Source organism: Dromaius novaehollandiae, chromosome 4, assembly GCF_036370855.1.
Source record: "Dromaius novaehollandiae isolate bDroNov1 chromosome 4, bDroNov1.hap1, whole genome shotgun sequence".
Taxonomy (NCBI): domain Eukaryota; kingdom Metazoa; phylum Chordata; class Aves; order Casuariiformes; family Dromaiidae; genus Dromaius; species Dromaius novaehollandiae.
In genome coordinates, this window is record NC_088101.1 from 3,525,682 (window position 1) to 3,546,725 (window position 21,044).

At 39.5% G+C, this 21,044-nt stretch overlaps 1 protein-coding gene and 1 long non-coding RNA gene across 2 annotated transcripts in view; one reads left to right on the forward strand and one right to left on the reverse strand.

The window, feature by feature from the left end:
* Positions 1-18,994, reverse strand: part of TECRL (trans-2,3-enoyl-CoA reductase like) — a 64,944-nt gene extending 45,950 nt beyond the window's left edge. The window contains exons 1-2 of the mRNA XM_026095937.2: positions 18,761-18,994; positions 3,314-3,365 (exon numbers count right to left, since the gene is read on the reverse strand). Coding sequence (XP_025951722.1) covers positions 3,314-3,365; positions 18,761-18,994 — 286 coding nt within the window. The remainder of the gene's footprint in view (positions 1-3,313; positions 3,366-18,760) is intronic.
* Positions 1-21,044, forward strand: part of LOC112980780 (uncharacterized) — a 124,031-nt gene that overhangs the window by 83,160 nt on the left and 19,827 nt on the right. The window lies entirely within an intron of this gene.

A 21,044-nucleotide genomic window follows, 5' to 3' on the forward strand; every position in this document is an offset into this window, starting at 1 on the left:
CTAATCACTGGTTTCACTATATTACCTGTTCTAGAAGTACTTTTAGTTATGTGATACTTGAATTAGCATCATTATTATAGTTTTTCTTTTTCTATCTGCAAGATTCCCCCCCCCCCCAGCCCAATGCATTTTACAAAGATAAAAATAAGTTGAGTTATTAAGTGAAGTAGTAAGTGAAGAGTTATTGCCAGGCACAAGAGCTTGCAAAGTTTAGTCTACATGGTATTTCTTTCCCAGTTAAAATCATCATCCTTACAGATAAAGAAAACCTTAGGTGCCTAACTCTTTATAAGCAATTGAGGAAATGGAGCAAGTGGCTTCCTTCTCATAAGTAAATTTATTGGCTTGGCTTCATCTCTGCCAACTAGCAAAGGGAATGAGGAAAACAACACTAAGGTCACCTAGAGCACAGCACCAGTTTGACTGAAGCTTCTCTGAACATGCCTTAGATGGTACAGGGTGAAGACCAGTAACAGCTGGGCACTCGGCTGCCACCCATTTTCGGCAGAAAGCATCAAGCAACAGAAGTGTCGAGGTTTGTAACATGCGAGCATAAAAGATACATTTTTGTCCACAACACATAGTTACATTGTGGAACTCCTTCCCAGAGGATTTTGCTGAGGTCAAAACTATAAATAGGTTTAAAAAGGATTAGACAGATTCATGGTGGACAGGTGCGATGTTTGCTATTAAGGATGGTGGTCTGGGTCTAACATCTGCTACAGGAGGTACCTGTGCAGCTGGTGGCTGGAAGGCTGCAAGGGCAAGCTGCTGCTCTGTGCTGACCCTGGCGCTGGTGATCTCTGCCTGGGGCAGTGGCTAGAGTGACCGCAGGCTGAGCCAAAACAGCACTCTTCAGTCTGGAGAAAAGCTTCAAATTCCCGTGGGAATGGCAGTTTATCTTCAATGGTTCTTCTCCACTAAAAAACTTAGAGATCCCAAAATTTCCAGCTATAGAACTGGGATTGCTCCACTGACCTCTGTACAACAGAAATCACACATTAGGCTTTGCCAGGATTGTTTCAGCCAGTGACATTTTTGCTCAAGTGAAGCCTGAGGAACATTTCAGTATTTCTTCCTGGCCTTCCGAATACATATCCTGCCTGTCATATAAACACAGACCCAACCTAACATTTGCCTCACTTAGAAACTCCTGAGCAGTAACATTCTGTGCATTATTTTCATCCCATTTCTTTCATTTTAATGATTAACAGTCTCCACCACAATTCATAATTCTGTCTTTTTCCTCCTTTCTTAAATCCAGCAGCAAAAACTGATCAGTGATAACACATACTGCTTATGAAAGTGCTGCACAGGGGTTCCTCTCACTCACTGACAAGGTACCAGCTGAGGAAAAAGCTTAATTGCATGGGTGATCAAAGGAAAATGTATGAAAGGAGGTAGACTCGGGGGGGGGGGGGGAGGGGGGTGTAGGAATGTATTTCAGCAAGAGATTGTAAAGAACACGTGAGTCTGACACACATGAAATGACAGCAATGAATGCATGAGCTAGTTGGAAATAGCAAGCAAACCACAGACATCCACAGATCAGCTCAGTCCCTTCTCAGCTCTTGCCTAAAAGAACTGTATGCAGTAAGCTGTCGTCCTTCAAACTACACAAAAAGTTTGCTCTTTGCAAGTGGAAAAGGAAGAGGGAGGGGAACTTTGTTGAGACAACAATGTCTAGGCTGAGTTGGAAAAGGAAAGGTCAAAGCAATGAGCTGAAATGGGAAGAAAGGACACAGGACATTGACACAGTGTGCTCTGCAGAATGGGGGGAACTGAACTGAGAAACTGAGGACTGAAGAAAACGTTGAAGGAATGTGCCGGCCCTTACATGTGTTGTAAACAGCCACACTGTCAGAGTTTCCATTTATGATCTGCTTTTTTGTATGCTTATTGTCTTTCTTCATACTTAGTTCTGCTTACATCACTGGGAATATCTGAGGATTAAGGTACCTCTAAATATGAATGCAGGTACCATTAAATGGGCTTATACACAAGCTTGCACCATTTTAACCCAAATCCATTGAAAACCTGATTATAGTTAAATTGGCATAAATTTCTATGCCAGTGATCTTCAACTGATTTAAGCTGGATCAATATAAATCCAGTTTCAATTGATTTAAGAGAGTCTATGCAGAAATGCGCTGCGTTTTCACAAACTGAGGGGAAGAAATACTCGTACTGAAATATTAAATCTTATGCACAATTTTCATACTCAGCTGCTGAGCTTTCAAACTTTACCTGTTCTGCATTTTACAAATCCTTACAGAGAGTGAAAACAAGTAGGTTTGGAGCAGTTGTATCAACAGCCTTTTGCTTCATCAACTGAACCTTTGTGCAATCACAGCAGCCTTGAACTTCAGTGTTTTATAAAATTCTAAGGACAGAAGAGAAGCTTAATATTTCATCCACTCACCCTGCTCTGAACTGAATATTTGTGTCTGACTAATTTCTTTCGAAAAGGCATCTAGTCTTTACTTGAAGACACCTTATTTTGTAAAAATAACAAAAGCCCATCCTTTCAGATGCTTACTCCAACAGTGAACCAGCCTGCCTGTTGGAAAACAACTGCCTCATTCCTAATTTGAGTTTATCTGGCATTCACTTCCAAACCTCAGTTCTTGTTGCATCTTTTTCTGCCCAAGTACCTCTGCAGTTCTAAGAAGTCCAATTCAAGTTAACAAGCATTGCATAGACCTGCATATTTCAAATGTGAGTGACACTTAAGGTTACCAAAAATTATCCTTCCCCCCACTATTTTCTTCCTTCCTCACAGATGTGAAAGAAAAAAGAGCATTGCTAAAAGAAAGCGAGGTTTCCCTGACTGTTAGGGAACTGGGCAGTGCTGAGTGAGTTGAGAACTCTGCCAGATTGCTTGCATGATCCCAGATAAGTCATTTAATCACTCTGTGTTTGACTTCCCATCTACAGTAGCTCTTTGGTCCACACGATCTATTTATAGGCAGCTGAAAGTGCTATAATGTTATTGAATCTTATCTAATATAACACTGGGAAGGGCAAACACAGTTGTGGTCTTGAATTGACACTGTAATGTTAAAAGCAGAGGATAGATAAGTATTGCTGCTCATAGGTTGGCCGTGATAAATTACGCAGTCCCCTCCTTCCAGCCTCTCAAGTCTGTGATAGATACAGTAGCAACTTGGTCCAAGAGCTGCTTTAATTTAGCACTGGAGGTGTCAAGCCAGTCTCACCTTTCTTGCAAGATCTCATGAAAAATAAATTTGACAGTTTTTCCTACCTGAAAGGCCTCTAACCATGCCTCTAGCCTGCTAGCTGTAGTACTTACATGCTTTGTGAAATTTGTGTTTCACATCAAGAAGGGTAGATGATGGAGGTACCTGAAAAAGAAAACAAAATGCAAGCAGATTAATTTTTTCTTCCTTCTTCATTCTGGGGATCCCTTTTCCTCTCCTCCTGTTTAATGAAGAGATGATTCAGTTTGTCTATAAGTTCTTTAGGCAAGGATGATGCAAATAGCAATTGCATTTGCATGTTGATGTTATTATTAAGGATTGGTCTCATTTGATTCACATACTACCTGGGCCAGCCCTGTTTGGACAATAGAAGGGTAAAATCCCAACAGGAAAGAGGGAAACCTGCTTGCCCTGCAGAAGCAGTGACTGCCCCAAAGATCAAGTCAATGGGACAACTTGAAGGGTGAGCTTAAAAGTCAGGTCCAAGCATACTAGGACCTGGGTCTTAGAGATATGAAGGGGTTTTCCTAAAGGGCCACTAGCAAAGGGGTCAGGTTCCGTCCTTTCTGCTTGAAATCAGCTTGCCTTTGCATGCTGTCGTTCATGTGCACTGAAGCAATTCAGGTGTCACGGTGCTGGATGGCAGTCCTGAGGCCTTTTAGACTCTATTTTATTATGTATATTGATTTCTTAATACACTTCGTACAACGTGTCTGAGAAACATAGTAAGAACTGGCTAGAGTGAAAAACTTACAAGTACCTTGAATTTATAGGGAAGGTGAATGGAACACTTATGGAAATAGTATGTCAAGTTTGAGATCTAGGTGGCAGAGGCAAGGGTCTAGTCTTCATAAGACAGTCTCCTTGCAGATGACACTGATTTAATAGTCCATATCTGTTCATTTAAGCACAGAGACTGAGCAGTGAGTCTTAACCAGAGGAAACTGCTTTGGCTGTAGCGAGAGACCTCACTAGAAGAGCCAATGGCAGAACACAGCAAACTTCCTTCTTTGGAGACATTAGGTGCCTGTGTGCCATTGGCTAATAACAGTATGAAGTGGCAGTGAGACATAGAAAACCTTAAAGAGCAGCAGGATTTCTTTCAGCAGAGGTGGAGAAACAGTCATGGCACACCATTTTCCCTGACTGGGCACCTGTCACTGGTTAATCTGGGTTCACCTCCATCTCCAGCTGAACATGATCTTCCCAGTCTAAGCAAAACCTGGCAGAGTTTCTCCACTCTGCTTCTTCGGCAGTTACACAGGAACCTAACCTTTCTGCTCTATAGAAGGTGCTTTATCTCTTCCCACCTTCAAACTAAAGACTTAATGAGTTTTGCTGGGCAATCCCAATCCCTGTTTCATTACATCACCTAGAATTTATGCACTCACGCATAAACTGACCTACTGAAAATTCCTTCTTGGCATCATCTTCAGCCCTTAGTCCCACTTTTTCAAAATGTGCTTAGTGATATAAGAAAGAATTGTGATAGTAACTGTACATAAAGCACAGAGAAGAACATTAGGCCATTCTGCTAGTAGAGATCAGTCAGCACCTTAAGATAGGTTGTTTTCCTGAAAAGATTGTTAGTCTGGAAAAATACTGATGCAAGGAAATAAATTTGCTGACCCAAAAGCTACAAATCAATATAGAAAAGAATGAGTTTTGCTTTTGTGTAAGTTGATACCCAACACAAATATGCAATATATGTGTCACTAGTGCTAGGAGTAAGTCAAATTTTTTCCAGTAATAATATAAACAGGCAGATAACTAAATACAGATTTCAATAATGTAAAGCTTTATGATGATACCTGCGCTAAATGGTGCCTAGTGAATGGCTGGTATGTAAAGGTCAGGTTTTTATTGCTCACTTTCATTTCCATAGTTTTAGAGGGATTTACTGGTCGCTCCAAAGTCCTTATTTGCAGAAACTTCTGTTAAGTCAATCTCTACTTAAAGCTGGACTTGCTTCCTCCATGCACCTATTAAGCAATAATAACTGCACCCAAATTAGGGTCTGGAATCCTTGAAACTAAGGACAGAGTTTGCCCTGGCATCAGTAAGGTCCAAGCTGTACCCAAACCATGTGGAACCATGCTGGGCCAGGAGAGGGATGTTCCCCCTGGAGTTCCTGACAGCCGACGCAGCCACAGGGGACAATACAAGAAGCAGGCTTATCTTTCTACCTTAGTGCAAAAACAAAAGAAAAGCATTTCATCTGCACTCACTACACTTAAGTCGTTCCAGAGCTTCCAGTAGAACATCACATCCTCGCACAGTCCGCATATGCCTTATTTTTAGAAGTTGTACAGCTGCTGTGGACTTGAACTGGGGAGACAGAGGTTTTTATTTTTTTTACATTTTAGAAACCTCTAAAATAGCTCAAATTGCTTTCTCATATGTAATAATTTCACACCTGCAAGGTCCAGAGCCCAGAATCTGTCAGAGATGGATGCAAGTGCTGTATAGCTGGTAACAAACATTACGGCGCATAAGACTGCAGACCAAAACCTGATGTGTCCTTTCACAGGGTGGGTGGGGGCAGGCTTTCAGAGCTGACATTGCCATCTGGAGGCAAGGAACTGGCTTTCTCTGATGTGAGGGAGGATCCTCTGGCTTTCCAAATACAGTAAGCTGTATTACCACAGTGCCTGCATCCCTGTGGGAGATCAGTATCTTACTGTGCCAGGTTCAGGTAAGTAGTAGTCAGGGATAACTGGTGCTCTGGAGAGCTGCCCATCTGAACAAACTGGGGAAACTGCAAGACTTGTAACCTGCCTATGCTCACAGGGCAGGATGAGCGTGAAACAGAGCTCAGGTTTTCCACTTCCCATACCAGTTAAGCTTGCATTGACTTCAGGACAGTGCTGCTTTCAAGCAGTGTAAAATTTCTAGTTCAGCCCTGCACAGGAACTCTGCCTTTCTATCTCTCTCTGATTTTTCAACCTGACACTTTCAGTGTTTCCCCCTCCAGATGCTACCATGCCTGCCATGGGATTCATGTCCTCTAACTTTAGCTCTCAAAAAATTAGTCTCAGCTTCCGTTTTAGGTCTTGAGGCAAGACATTTACCTCCCAAATCACTCATGTCCCTTAGGTGCTTACAAGTTAAGAGGTGCCTGTCAGGATCTGTGCTTACAGTGACCCACTGCAGCTGAGGTATCCACACGGTGCAGTGTGAGCCATTGCACACTACCCAACTCACACGTGAAGCCAGGTAGCCGGAGCTGGAGGTTACTGTGCTCCCTCCCTAGGTCTGTCGGACACGCAGAGCTCGTTAGCAAGATCACTGATGTGCCTGAGTAGCTTCAAGCTGCTGCTGCTTAGAGCTGGTTTAAGTTGCACCAGCTCAGGCACGGGCAGAGCACAGGCTTGGTTGGTTAGTGCCCAGAGAAGGTCCAGAGCACAGCCAGCCAGGAGGGCAGAAAGACGTGTTTTATGGGCCAGCTGGCTTAGAGGATAACCATTTGCCTCACTTGAAAAAAGCTAGACAGACCTGAAATGGAAAAATAACGCAAATACATTCCTCTTCAGAGCAGGCTGTGCCACAGAGGAATCACAGTGTCCTTTCCCAGGCAGAGTAACAAGGCTATAGCCACAGAAGAATGAAATACATTTTTTTATGATCTTGATAATTCTGTGTCCCTTTTTTATTAAAGACCTCATAAAACAACCAGTAGAGTTATAGATTCTAATATTGATCAACTTGAAGATGATGATGAGACATCAGCTTCCTACTAAGAGTGTCTTCTTCGTACTCCATTAATTATCCTTTGTTCTCTTCATTGTACATCAATACAAGCTAAAGAAATGTAAGGACTGGAACAGCACCTGTGCTTATCACCCACTGTGCTGACTGAATAAAACACCCTGAAACACTCCACTGTAATTATTAGTCCTTCTTTCCTTTTATTCTTTTAAATTATTTCTGAAAGTGTTCTATTCTTCCTTTTCCTCTAGTTCAGCATTTTTCAGATATGCAAAGGGAAAAGAAAGTAAAAGACCATCCTTGGTTTATCTAGGACAAGATGAATTGTATTGTAGAAGCACCTGTTATTTGGCATGTATCTTCTATGTCTGACGGTCAAGCCAGTTTTCCCTCCAGCTCTTCAACTTGGTAGTCTAACACCAGATTTTATATATAATTAAGTTTCTAGAATACTAAGTTTTTAGTATTCTAAAGTTCAAGAATACTTTTTCTTCACAAAAAAGTAGCAAAAAATGCTGATTTTATAGGTACGCATTGCATTCATTACACTTTTCATTCAGAAAAGGATGATTTTAAAACCTCTAATTCTATTTTTCCTAGCAAAAATAATTTTACTTTTCCATTCAAGGCAACTTTTCATTTTTTAGGAATTCAAGAATGAAAGGCCCTCTGAGTCATCAATTCTGGTTCTGTCCTTCCCTTATGCAGTAATGCACAAAGCACCACATTTCTGTTTAAGATTTAAAATACCGTATTAGTAACTTAGGCTATGACTTAAGGAAGACCCCTAAGTGGAAGGAAGATATTATGGGAATTGGATACTGCCTTTTGTGAGTACAAGCTAATCAGATAGTTACCCATTTAGAATTGAAGGAATTATAATAAATCCAATGATCTGTATGTAATTGCATCACACAGTTCTTGCGCTGAAGAATTATTTTAGGGGTTAGAGGTTAGAAGAATATCAATAAGAATTTGAATAATAGAATTTTCACAAATAAGTGGTTTTTCATTCAACATGTCCCTTTGAATGTTTTTTTCTGTCTTTGTGAAATGGCACTATTACTGCACTGCTGGATCACCCACTTTCCAACAGGCAGTCATTTTCCATGATTGCCGAAATTCACAAATTCTGCCACTCCAACTGTTCATTAACCACAGATAGCCACATCTTTGGCCAAGGTATATTTGTTCAAAGAGATGACATCAGGTTATTGTAGCTGAGGATCTGATCCCAAAATAGATAACCAGATAATGGCAAAGCCAGGTAATTTTCAAATTCAGCTTTCAACAAATCCTTTGTCACTACTGCTTTCACATCCTATCCTTGCTTAGGGAAAAATGCTGCAGTATTAGGAATCAGCAGCAATTCACAGAAAGTTAATCAGGAAAATTCTCATTCTAACTGATTGCCATTTATTGTGAATTTGGCTTCTAAATCTGATATTTTTTCTTAACTGTTAATTTTGAAAGACAGTATTAAAAATGGGTGCTGTGAAAGCCTTCCTCAGTGTGTCCCAAAATGGTCTCTTGTTAGCCTGGTGAACTAGAATGCTGGTCATGATGTCCAAACAGATATAAATAGATGACCCTACCTTGGAAATGACATGTAAGTAGCTACAGATAGACAAGTATTGTCAGAACTACAAGACAGTTTTATATGAAGTTGAATATTTTAATCAGTGGATTGCAACGAAACTAGTATACTGAAAAGCTAGTTCTGATCTCTAACTAGTCTTTCCAGAAGTGGAGAGATTCAGAATTAGGTTTTAGCTCGAATCAGTTCCAAAAAAATGTGAGCAGAGAGCAGTATCACTTAACAATCTCCTAGAGATTATTATGTGTTCACATGACCTTTGGCATATGAGATAATCTGACTGACATTCCCAGTGACTACAGGGTGGAATTATCTATGAATACACATAACCATACTTTTACTGGGTTCCACAGAGGCATGTTGATTTACACTATCCAAATTTGTCTCTGAATTTGTGCTATAATTCTCTGTACTGCTAGCTGGGTGTTTTATACAAAGAAAAATCCTCTTTTTTTACAAGAAACTTCCTAAAAAACAGAGACAGACACTGGAAAGAGCTTTTTTCTCCCTCTACTAAAGATGACAGTGGAAGTAAAGAGAACGTGATCTAACAGATAGCAGACTTGCCAGCCATCCCAATTTACAATTGAACACTTTACAGAGTTCAACATGTTCACTTATTTCTGAGCAAATCTGACTAGAATTGACATGTCTCTCTGCCTTCTAACCCTTGGTTGAAGAAAATTGACTAAGGTTTCTGTATTCACCTTGAGAGCTCAATAGCAGAACCACTCAGAAAGGTTTTGTCAGAACACTTTTTTCTACCTGGAAAATAGGATTGTTCTCACAAAACTTTGGATGTGTAAATTAGTATTGAGTTCAAATTTTAAAAAATGAAATAGAAAAGGCTTCATTTTGAAATCCTGTTTCAGGAACATGCTGAAAATTCATACCACAGTGATATTTTCATTTCTTTTATTTCTCATCTCCATGGAACTTTCATTACTTTTGCATTATTTTATGACACATCAATTATGATAGTGTATAACAATATAACATGCTTTTAAGCAATGGGAAATAACCTGATATGAAATAATATTCAAGTAAATGTACTATTAAATTGTAATACAAACTGCAGTTGAAATGAAATATTTATTGTGTCATAGCAGATTGAAACATTCCAAAATTAATTTGTAATGCAATCCTCCTCTCCCAAATTCTGTTCCATGGAAAATTCAAACCTTATTTGTTTCCACAGTAATTTGCAAGGAAAACAAAGTTGGGGAAACAGACTTTTAAAAAATATATCTCATTTTGACCAGTTCTTCTCAGGAGGAAAGTGATTTGTAGAATTTTGTTTTGATTTGAATTGCCAGTCCCGGCACAGATTAAGTATATAACTTAGCCGTGAAATCTCTCTGTATTTGACGTCCCTCTTCCCTCAAATGGCTCTAGAAGTTTATGTTTGCTTACTTGCTTTCTTAGGCCTATTCGGACTGCTAACATTTAAAATCAAGCTCTGCACCTGAGCAAGTTGCCCAACACTTAGTGCAAGAGGGCCGTGAACTATTTGGGGAACTATAGGAAAACAAAAACAAGAAAGAGACCAACCAACTCAAAGTAAAATTTACGGGAGAACACAGCAGTGGCAAAACAAGTGGTTCTATGAGTAGCAGCTGCCGTCACCCCATATTCCTGCCATGGCTCCCTCCACAGCTCCTGCGATGGCTCTACTGGGCACGAAACGGACTGTTTTGCTGCCCTGTGCTTACCGATTGCCCAGGCAAAATGGGCACGCTGGGCTGCCGCCTGGCTACTGGCAAACACACAGGTAAAGGCTGCGTCCTACCTGTCCTTGCTGCCCTGAAAACACTCAGCTACCTGCTTTTCTGAGACAGGTGGAACTAAGTCATCTCTGAGGCTTCTTTGCCTCTTTTAGGTTTATTTAAATTTGACCGAAAGATCCAAAGTTACGTTGTGGAGAGCAGACAGAGAAAGATGGAGAGACAAGCAGCCCCCTGTGGTCCTTGAGGGGATGTAAGAAGCTGAGAAACAGAAAAGAATGGGAAATGAAGGTGATACATGAGAATAATTAGACATCATCGGGAAGTCTAGAAAGCTAAATACTTTTCACAGTACCAAGCGCTATGAAAGGACGTTTGCTGCTTCTCTGCTACAGATACTCTGACTGTGACAGTTTGTTCTCTTGAGTGGTATATATTAAAATGCAAAGCTTCTGTTTTAAGGAGTTTTAAAAAATAAAAATTGTGTAAATATAGACAGATATGTTATAATTATAGCATTCATATATACTGCTGTGTATTCATAGATCCATTACTACATGGCTCAGGTATTTTGTGAAGAATCACAGGACTAAGATTTCAAAAAGAACCTGGAGCATATTCTAATGGACTGATAAATCACAGCCAGGAGTATTTTAATGCTACAATAATGCATGTATGAAATATCATTATGCAACTAAATTTCCATCATGGCTTGTGCTGATTAACTATTAGACTAATAAAACACCTACAGCTCCCTATGGTTTTATACTGCTCCAGTACATTCGTAATTTGCAATTATCCATGAATTATCTTTGATGCAATAAGGCAAATGTGTAGCCAGGGTAAAGTGTCATAAGTTTGTTGGGAAAGCGGACATTTCCACACTAGCTGGGAATCTGTCTCAACAGATAAACTTTTGGCAATACTCATTCCTGTTGTAGCATGGCTGGTTTTAACAGACCTACACAAAGCATACTGTTGGCCAGAACATGTTCATGAAGAGCTGGAGCATCCCCGATGTCTCAGGAATTCATTCTATTGTTTTCACTGAACTTTGAATCGAGCCATTGTTTGGGGCAGTCTATTATGTTTCAGTCTCCCCCCGCCCTGGCTAAGAATTTTCTGTCTAAAATAAGGGATGTATAAAAACTGTCATTCAAAGGCACTTCCAAGCTTTGAAAATCAGCATCAGCTGAAGCATTAGTCTTCTGTAGTGGCTTCTGTAATTCTCTAAATTACCTGTTTACAAATGCTAAATGCCCTAAAGTTACCAGTTTCTTCCCTGACCAGTCTCTCTCTTCTAGATAAGTCAAAGGCTGTTTCTGCAGGTATTCCATCTGCAAATCTGTACTGAAACAAGAATTGTAACAGCAAAGAGCAAGCAGAAATTAGTATGTCCAGTTGCCTTTTTTCATTGGAAACTATCTGTGGCTATATTGACATAAAAAGGAGATAAGTGTGTACTGGAGCAGGAAGAAAAGAATGTAATGCATTGCTTAAGTAGAATTTGAATATGTTTACCTACAAGATATTTTGCCAAGCATAACTAATAGCTGAGAAAGAAAATACTATTGTCATCACCTCCAGCACTGGCAGGAGGCATAAGATTAAATTCTTATGGGCAAGAAAATGCATAGACTTTATAATGTGTTTGTAAATGTACTGTATTTTCTTGCAATGCTTTCCAGCAGGGACCAGATCCCTGTTGTGCTGGATGCTGTGAAAACATACAGTAAAAGACACTGTCACCACTAAATCCTCCTTCCAAAGGGAAGAAAGGGAAGAAGGAAGGTTGCCCAAAGAGGTTGCGGAGTCTCCATCCTTGGAGATATTCAAAAGCCGTCTGGACACAGTCCTGGGTAACCTGCTCAAGGTGACCCTGCTTGAGCAAAGGGTTTGAACTCGATGATCTCTAAAGGTCCCTTCCAACCTCAACTGTTCTGTGATTCTGTGAAATAAAGCGGACATACACAGCAATGAGCCTGCATTTGGCCAGTTTAGTGTCTGCATCCCCTCATCCATATTGCTTTAGGAATTCCTATACTGTGTGATGTAGTACCAACACGTTGTCTCCCCAAGGAAGCCTCCTCCTTTGACACAGCTGGTTATTCAATTCCTGTGGGCATCTCTGGCACTGAAACAGAGGCAGGATGTCTCTAATGACAGACTGCTTAAATGAGAAAGATGATGATCTCGAAAACCCTACGCATGAAAGAGGCAACTGTGGGGAGCACAGAGGTTCTGCTCAGTCTCCATAAGGAGGAATAGAGTCTTGTGAAATTAAATATTAAATCTGCAAGATAAAATAAAAAACACTTATACAAGGCAGACTTACCAGGAGAGGGCACAAGTCCTAGAGGGAAACACACAAGACTGTATGAGAGCTTCAAATTTGGTCCCCAGTTTTTGTGTTTAAATAAAGATATGTCAGCTAAATAGCTAAAAATGGGGTCGCATTCTCTAAAACCTGTATCTTGTCCTGTCATCTTGAGCTGTGCAAAGCGTATATAAAATACCACGACAGCACTAGGGGCAGTGCTTCACAGGCATTTTGCTTAGCTATAAGTATTGCTGGAGTTACAAGACAATGAAAAATGCTTCTGAATACAATGGTCTTGAACCTTACTGCTCGCAAAACATGTCTGGAGTTGATGATGTTATCTTATCCTTACATGTATTTCTTTGTAAGCATCCGGAGAGATGTAACCAGTAGCCCAGCTAGCACCTTTCCAGTTCACAGTAGCAAGATGTGGAGAAACACAAGAACTGTGTCTACAAAATGTCTGGGAGATCTTTCAAATATAGTATTTCACAGTGATTTTTTGGTGTCCCTGGAAAGGTGGGTGATTTGCCTGGCTGCTATTTTTCCCAGCAATGATGTCTGGCAGGTTACAAAACTAAGCTGCTGAATGGACTTTTGTAATATACTCTTGCCTTAAATGAAAATCTTTATCTCTTTCTTGGAAAAGGGCTTCCTTATCATATTTCCCTAGCATGTCTCAACTGTTACAAATGAAGCAAATCAGGAAAGTCTGATATGAATGGCAAAGTCCTGGTACTGTGGGGAATATCCTTAAAGAGTTCCATTGCCTTCATTAACAATTGCATTTGCTCACTTAGAATGAATGTGGTATTTAAAATATAACCTCCAACTTATGATGGGAGAAGTTATTTTTATTTGCTAGAGATGTCTATGCAAAAGAGTGATGAATGCTCTTCCTGGCTGCTCACTTTCAGGTGACAGTGCTGCACTCCATGGCAGAGAGACAGACAGATTTCTGATGCTGCCGATATGATTTCTGCATGCATCTGGATTTTGTTGTCATGCAAGTGTAAATCTGGAGTAACTCCATTGCAATTTTTAAGCCATAGTGTGCAGATACTAGGACATTATTGTTTTCAGCACTTTATGAAGAAAGCGAAAATGATCGTGAACTCCCTCAGGCAGGACACACAACACTTTCGGAGCAATCAGAATGATTCCTAACTTATCTTGATGGCTGAAGGTGTAGAAGAACAGACACTGTGTAATATTAAACAGCGAGAAGACCTGCATATATAAGTAGCTGGATTAGATGCATAGACTTGTGTTATGCTGGATGAGACAAAAATGCGTAACAAAAGGACAGGCCCTACCCAGAGAGCCTTTAAGAAAAACAGCCATGTTCACATCACAGTTGCATTCGCTGTAGGCACAGCATGGCGTGTCCACACCCGCAAACATGCAGCATATGTCTGCTAACAACTAGAGACATTGTTATTAACCTCAAGCATGTGACGATCAGTAATTGGGTTTTCCAAAGTCTGGAATCTGGCTTAGGAACTTATGAATCATACGATACAAAACTAGAAATAAGTCTGTTCTTTTGATTTGCCTTCAGTTTTCTGAGTGTCCAGGGGTCAGAATGAGGAACTGAAGTGTACATAAAAAATTAAATAGTGTAAGTTGGGAGTTTCAAGTGGTTGCATGATTCCCAGAGATGGTAATTGTAGGGGGGGGGGCAGCAAGTTGTGGTAAAACAGCAAGAGGTGGCAGTTCTGTGTTTGAAAAGTATAAAGTAATCAACTATACAAGTGCCTGAGGCAGTGGAGCGGAGATTTCAGTGGGAGAGAGCACAGGCTGCTTGGGAGCGCTCATTTAAGCAACAGTAGGAAAGAGGTTTCCCTAACCGTTGCAGCACACCAAGAAAAGAGGTTCAGTCCTGCACAGTTCACGGAGCAAGTCCTCCCCTGTAGGCCTTAAGCAGTTTTTCTGAAAGGACTTCCACTGTGTAGTGGACAAACTCTGGGTATGCACTTCTGCTTACAGCTTAGCTAGCAAGGGGTGAAACACAAGCTACTGAGCTCTGACACTTCTGATGGGAAAAAAGCTTTCTCTGCTGGTTTCCCCAAAGGTGATTTCTTATGTTAAATTATATTGTGCAACACTTTCTGCCTTAAAAGCAACTCATGCAAAATTAATCATACTGCACTACATTTGTAGGAAAATATATTTTACTGCAAGTTAATTTGAAGAAAAAAATATTACACAATGAATGTTTTAACAGAAACAGAAACAGTTATGAGTTGCCTTAACAGCATTTATAAATCAAATCACTACACGTCAACAACTTTAACCTACACTGGGCTTTTGGAATAATGTGCAAGTAAAACAGTTTTTGAGTAGCTATGTATCTTTCATAAGTTCTGACTGACGATGAAAAATGTGGATTATTTGTTAAAAAACACAAAAAGGAATTATTTCCTTTCATTTTTAAGACTTGATGAATTTTGCGTGTTCTCCTCTTTAAAATAAGAATTTTCATCAACACTAATTACACGCACTCTCCTCTTTACAGATGGGAATTTCATCCATAGAAATTAATAAATTGTGAGAAAAAAGGGACTTGTGATCATCTAGGTTCACCTGCTGTTTTACACTGGCCAAAGAAGAAATTTATTCCTTTTGAATATTTCTTTTACTCCTTTAGCATGAAACCTATACAAGTCCCGTTTCAACTACAGAGTATCTTTAAAAAATGCAGTACCAATTTATATATGCCACCACATATGAGTGCAGATGCCTTTGCTCATGAGAGTGCAGTCCATTCATACACTGCTTTGAGGGACTGACAGGTGAGTCTGCAGCCTAGGTTTAAATTCGCTTTCCATCCTAACTTTTCTGAAACCTTTCCCCCACCTCTCAAAGGTAGCCCCTTCTGCCTAAAAATAGCCAGTGTCTGCTCTCCTGCTGGAAGTTGTTCAGGGATATTTTGAAGAATAACTGGAAAAAAGCTTTGAGACAGATTCGTGTTCCCCCCCCGCCCTGCCTTTTCTCCCCGTCCCCAAAATCTGATGGCACTTCTTTGTGATATCTCACCTCAAAGTTAATTTCTCTGTCATGAGCAAATCTGGGGAAGAAATGCCTCACATTGTTTTTATTTCTCTTTTAAATTCTGTAAATAAGACATTGGAAAAGCTCATGTGCAACAAAGCACTTGTATAACATCATATCCATAGCAGAGAAAGAAAGTCCCCAGAGAGCAGGTTGACAGTATTAAATAAAAATAACATTACTTTTATAAAGAATTTTATGTCCAAAGAACACATGTGCAAAAAGAACTGCCAGTGTTGCTGACTCCTGTGAATTTAATTCAACTTTTGCAAGACTAGGTATTTTTCTTCAAGTCCCAGCTCCTGGAGGAGATGGCAGTGTGATAATATGTCTGCGGTTTTCCTCCTTTATTACTTTTATTTTTTTTCTGGCTTTCCTGACTGTGGAAAAGCCTGGAGTGTGATGTGAATGTATCTTACAATCTTAAAAACTAGAAGGCAAATACGTATTTATTTTGTGCCTTTAAGCCAGTTTCATGGCTGTGAGTCTTGTGGCACTTGAAGCTGGCAACACTAAACAACTCCTAGCCCTTCCTTTCCCAAGTTAGAGTGATGACACGTTGGTCAGTATATCCTGCCCTCTCCTGAAGGTTACCCTCAAGAAAGAACTAACTCTTTATAGAAATATTCCATATTTATTAAGCCCTGAGAAATTAAAGATGATCAGGACCTTATACTAAACCACTCAACTCGCTTAATATTAAGTGACTGATGCTTCCTCAATATTTAAGAAGGCTAAGAAAACCAAAGGAGATTCTCATTTTACAGATGGGGAATTAATTCACACAGTTATTTATGCTTGATCAAAAGTCCACTGATGTCAATTGATTGCCCAAGAGCAGAGAGTCAGCTGAACACACCCCTTCTAAAACCCTGACACTGCACTGAGCACAAGACCATCTTTTCTCTCTATTACCAAAAGCAGTTGGATGTACCCTCACGTAGCAGACTTTACAGAGTTTCTATTAATTTGAATGGGATTCATATACATTTTCAAGAGTCTTACAGAAACCAACCCTCTAGAAGCTGTGACTGGTATTTAACGACATAGCGTTAATCACCCTGCCTGAGTTTCCATTAGGCGGAGGAAGGAAGGGAGTCTTCTCTCTGCCATTATAATATAGTTCTTACCTTCAGATTTATTAATCTGAAACTATTACAAATGCATTTGCTAAATCAGTCTGAACTACTAATAATATGCAATGAGAGAATAAATACATACATTTTAAAATACATGCTTCCTTTTCTCTCCTATTATAAATCCTAACCAGAAATAATTACATGCAACCCTGAGAAATGAAGCTAATCATAATTACCATACAAACAGAAAACAGGCATTAGAAGTGTCATGTTGGGTCTGTATCAATGTTTTATATAATTAAGCAGAAGATTATGCAATAGCTAGTAAAAAGGTCTCTTGCTTACTCTAATAAGCAACTGAAATAAGATTCACCAATACTAACCAGTGTTCACAGATGTAAGGAACTCAGCTTCTGTGCTTTCAGGCTTGCCTTAAGAAGGGATTTTTAGCCCAAATTAAGGGATTTGCACACCCAGATAAATGAACACTTGAAATGCAAATTCTTTAAGAAAGGTCCCTGCTCAGAAGGGCTGACTGTGGCCATGTACAATTGAATACGGTTTTCCGATGCTGTCAGCTCACAGTTGCAATTGCTCTTCTGTATGTATTTTACCTCTGTTCTATAGAGTACTTCACAATCACCACTCATAACTCTCTTGCCACTGCTACAGAGGCAGAAGCCGTGGTTTGGGAAAGGTGCAGGAAATGTTCAAATTAAGATCAGGGTTAAAAAGCAGGTCTGCTGTTCTCCCAGCAGACTCTAGTTCTGTGCGTCACAGAAGAAGGATTGGTGAAAGGTGACTCTTGGCCTAATTCTGTTTCTCTTAGTATAATTATTTTAATGAGACTATAGGAAAGTTTAAGATAAGAAATATGCTCAATTGTTTTACTGGATTGGAGCCTTATTCAGTGTAATATTTAGATAACCCTTTTTAATCATTGTATAAATATTTCTCAGTAAATTCAATAATACAAATACAGTCATTAGAACTGGTAGTAAAAGTCATCGTATTTGTTTGATCATTTTGTAGATGTTTCCCCTTTGGCTGATTCAAAAATCTAATATTATGCTCTATTAAGAATGAACAAATGAATACATTTACCATTAACTAGGCACACAGATTACAAAACCACCCTTTAAAAGATGAGGAGCAGAAGAAATCTGGTAGTAGTCCACCTTGCATATTTCAAAGACATTAGACTAAACATCTGAAGCAAATTTATTCACCAGTTCCAGGTGTTGCCAGTGAGAGTAAGGGATTTTTTTTTTTTTTAAGCAAAACAGTAAGTCTCAAAACTCTACTACGCTACAGAAATATCCTGTGGTCTAAAAAAAAAAAAAAAAAAAAAAAAAAAAGGGATGCTTATTTTCATGACATGGTATGCAAGAGGCCAGCCCTTCTGCTGAGGGACAATGAATCACAAAAACCATGAAGAAAATATTTATGAAGCATTTTGCCAGCCATTGCTTACTAAGTCGTAAATCCTTCCTACCCAGTTCTTTCATCCTACTTACATAAAATTTGACGGTAGTTTATGGTTTTTGATTCACTTTAAAAAAAAAACTCTGCGCTCTTAGCCAAGCACCTTTGTTTAACAAAAAAAGAAAAGAGAAAAAGAAAAAGGTTGTTAGGTTCCTGCCATTTCTTATATGTAGGGTTCAGCTGAATATGTTTAGATACTAACAAAAATCCACAGCATTGCAGAGATGCTAAGCTTTGCAAATGTATTAAAAAATTGAATACCCATTCTCAAGTAGATGTTTAAGTATCATGCTCTGAAATAAACACTGTAATCTCATAAGCCTCAAGAGACAGGCAAAGGATGTATTTTGAGTCCACAGAGCAGCCAGGAGGTCAAAAAGAAATCAGTGTGAGTTTTATTCTGTAAAAATCCTGGAAAAGCAGCCAAGGACCATGAGAAGTTTTGAGTATCTCCCAGAGGGAAGATTGAAAGGATTTCCAGTATGGAACAAGATCACAGCAGAGAGAAAACAGAATATGGCACCTTGTGAACTGGGCACAGCCCCAGTGGGCTGGAAATGATGCAAACTCACCTTGTCCACAATGCAGATCTGCTTCTTGCTTTGCACATCAAGGATTTCCACTTCAAAGTAAGTAACTTTTGAATGTTTGAGAACTGGTGGTGATCTGAGATGGCCAGCAGAGAGCACGAGCTGTGAAAAGTTGAAAAAAGAGCGCATCTCATTGTGGGGCACGGATGGGGCTCCTCCATGAGCTGCAAAATCCCTCTTGTGTTCTGGAGCACTGGGTTTATGCCTTCTGTGCATTGTGTGACCCAGCAAGAGTGATTGTCATATCAACCAAGGACGGGTCCAAGGGGGAAATGTTGCCTCCCTGCATCAGTTAAATACAGTCACGGACTGATGAGACGTGAAAGGTCAAGTGGCATTCCATTTTAAGAGTACTGTCTTATTTAGCAGGAGTGAAAACAATGGCTCTGTAATCCTTGTCTATATTTAACTTGCTATTGTGATGTGCTGAATTGCTGGGGGGTTTTTCTTTTTATTTATACCAGCATTCGAAACAGCACATCATACTTGCTTCCTTTATCTAGATTCCCACAAGTCAGACCCTGAAATTCCAGAGCCCAGAAGGAATCAGGAATGAATGCTATGAATTCTATTGTTATCTACTGAGATAGATATTTGAAAGTGTCCATACACACACATATATATGTTTAATACATTTACATTTAAAATATATATCTATAAAAAGATGTCAGATATCATCTACTCTCAAAATATTTACTGATATATATGGAGGATGGAGCAGTTAAAATAACAAAATGCCAGGATTTCATCAGCAAAATTTAGAGGTTGCTTCCAAATGTAGAGAGGCTTTTGTACCTGCTTGTATTTAGTACTAGGCATTATCTGTTATTTAGTGGGGGCAGAGGTTTCCTCTCAGCTCTGCCAGGGAAACTCAACTGAAGTAAAAGTCTGGCACTTCAAAAAGTTTAGTACTATGCAAGCCAACAGAACTATTAGTAATCTTGAAGTTATGCATAAGGCACAGAACCTGCCTACAGTAGGGCTTGGATTTTTTTTTTTTTTTTATTTCCTTCACAGAATTAACTTCTCACAGTGAAAGTCTGCAACAAAAGACTGACTTAATTGTAAAAACAAGGATTTATTTAAAATAACATGTATTCTCTGAAAGGCCTTCTCCAAGTCTTGTTTACACTTCATTTTTCCTTGTATGACTTTTCATATAATTCATATAATATAAACTAGCAGCACTTTTCTATCCTGAGATTCTACCCAAATTTCCTTGGGCTACCTGGGATTACAATGTTAGAATGGCACTACAGATTTCTTTATCCAGATGTGCAGGCAGCTGTTTTCAGTGGTGGTATAGAGCAAGTTCTGGATATATTTCTGTTTGTTAAAACCTCAGTTAAACTATGATCATTATCATAAAAATCATATAGGTTCACTAAGGAATTTTAATTAAGTGGAAAAAAAACTTCAACCAGATAAAAGCGACATCACAGCTATATTGTATCTCCTTTGGAAAGTGTGGGGCAAGAGGAGAGAACAGAATATGTCTCTTACCTTTGACTCTGCTATTACTTGCATAAAACTTAGTGGTTGTTGTATCATGTCTAGCTGCACATGACAAGAAGCCCTATGAAATAACTGCAAAAACAAATGAAAAGGTTCTGCAAAAGTTGAAAATAATACGAGAGTGACGGGGACCCCCAGGAAAAGCAATTTCCAAAGCAAAGCTCCTCTCCTGATAAAATGCACATGTACACTCATCTTCATGTGTGCAAGTCACCTAGTCATCATTGATGGAATAATCCATGCTACATCAAGTTGTATATGTGCTTAAGTCCTGGCAGGATTAAACCTGCATAAATGAAATGCATGTGCTGCTTACAGACATACAGAAAAGACATATGAGAAGGAAACAATGAGTTAGTAGGCTTGAACCTGAGAGCAGGTTCGAGTTCAGTGGAATAGCAACGGGCATTTTCAGTGAAAAAGTACTTGCACTACCAGGAGATACTGCCTCATTTATTTACGATTCTTTAGCCAGTTGTTCTGACTACAGAGGTTAACCCCAGCTGATACCTACAATGCTTTCTGTGTATATGACATGACGAACTTCTGTGTAGCTAAAGGTCTGAGAAAAAGGTCCCCATTATTTGTTGATGCAGTCAGGCAGCCTTTGAAATGCCTTCACTGACTTCGTTAGTGTGACTGTGGGAATGCACAGATATAACAACACTGGTCACCTAATATAAATGAAGGATGGAATTTTGGCTATACCGAAATCCATTAGTGCCTTGCTAGTGATGCAAAACATGCCAGA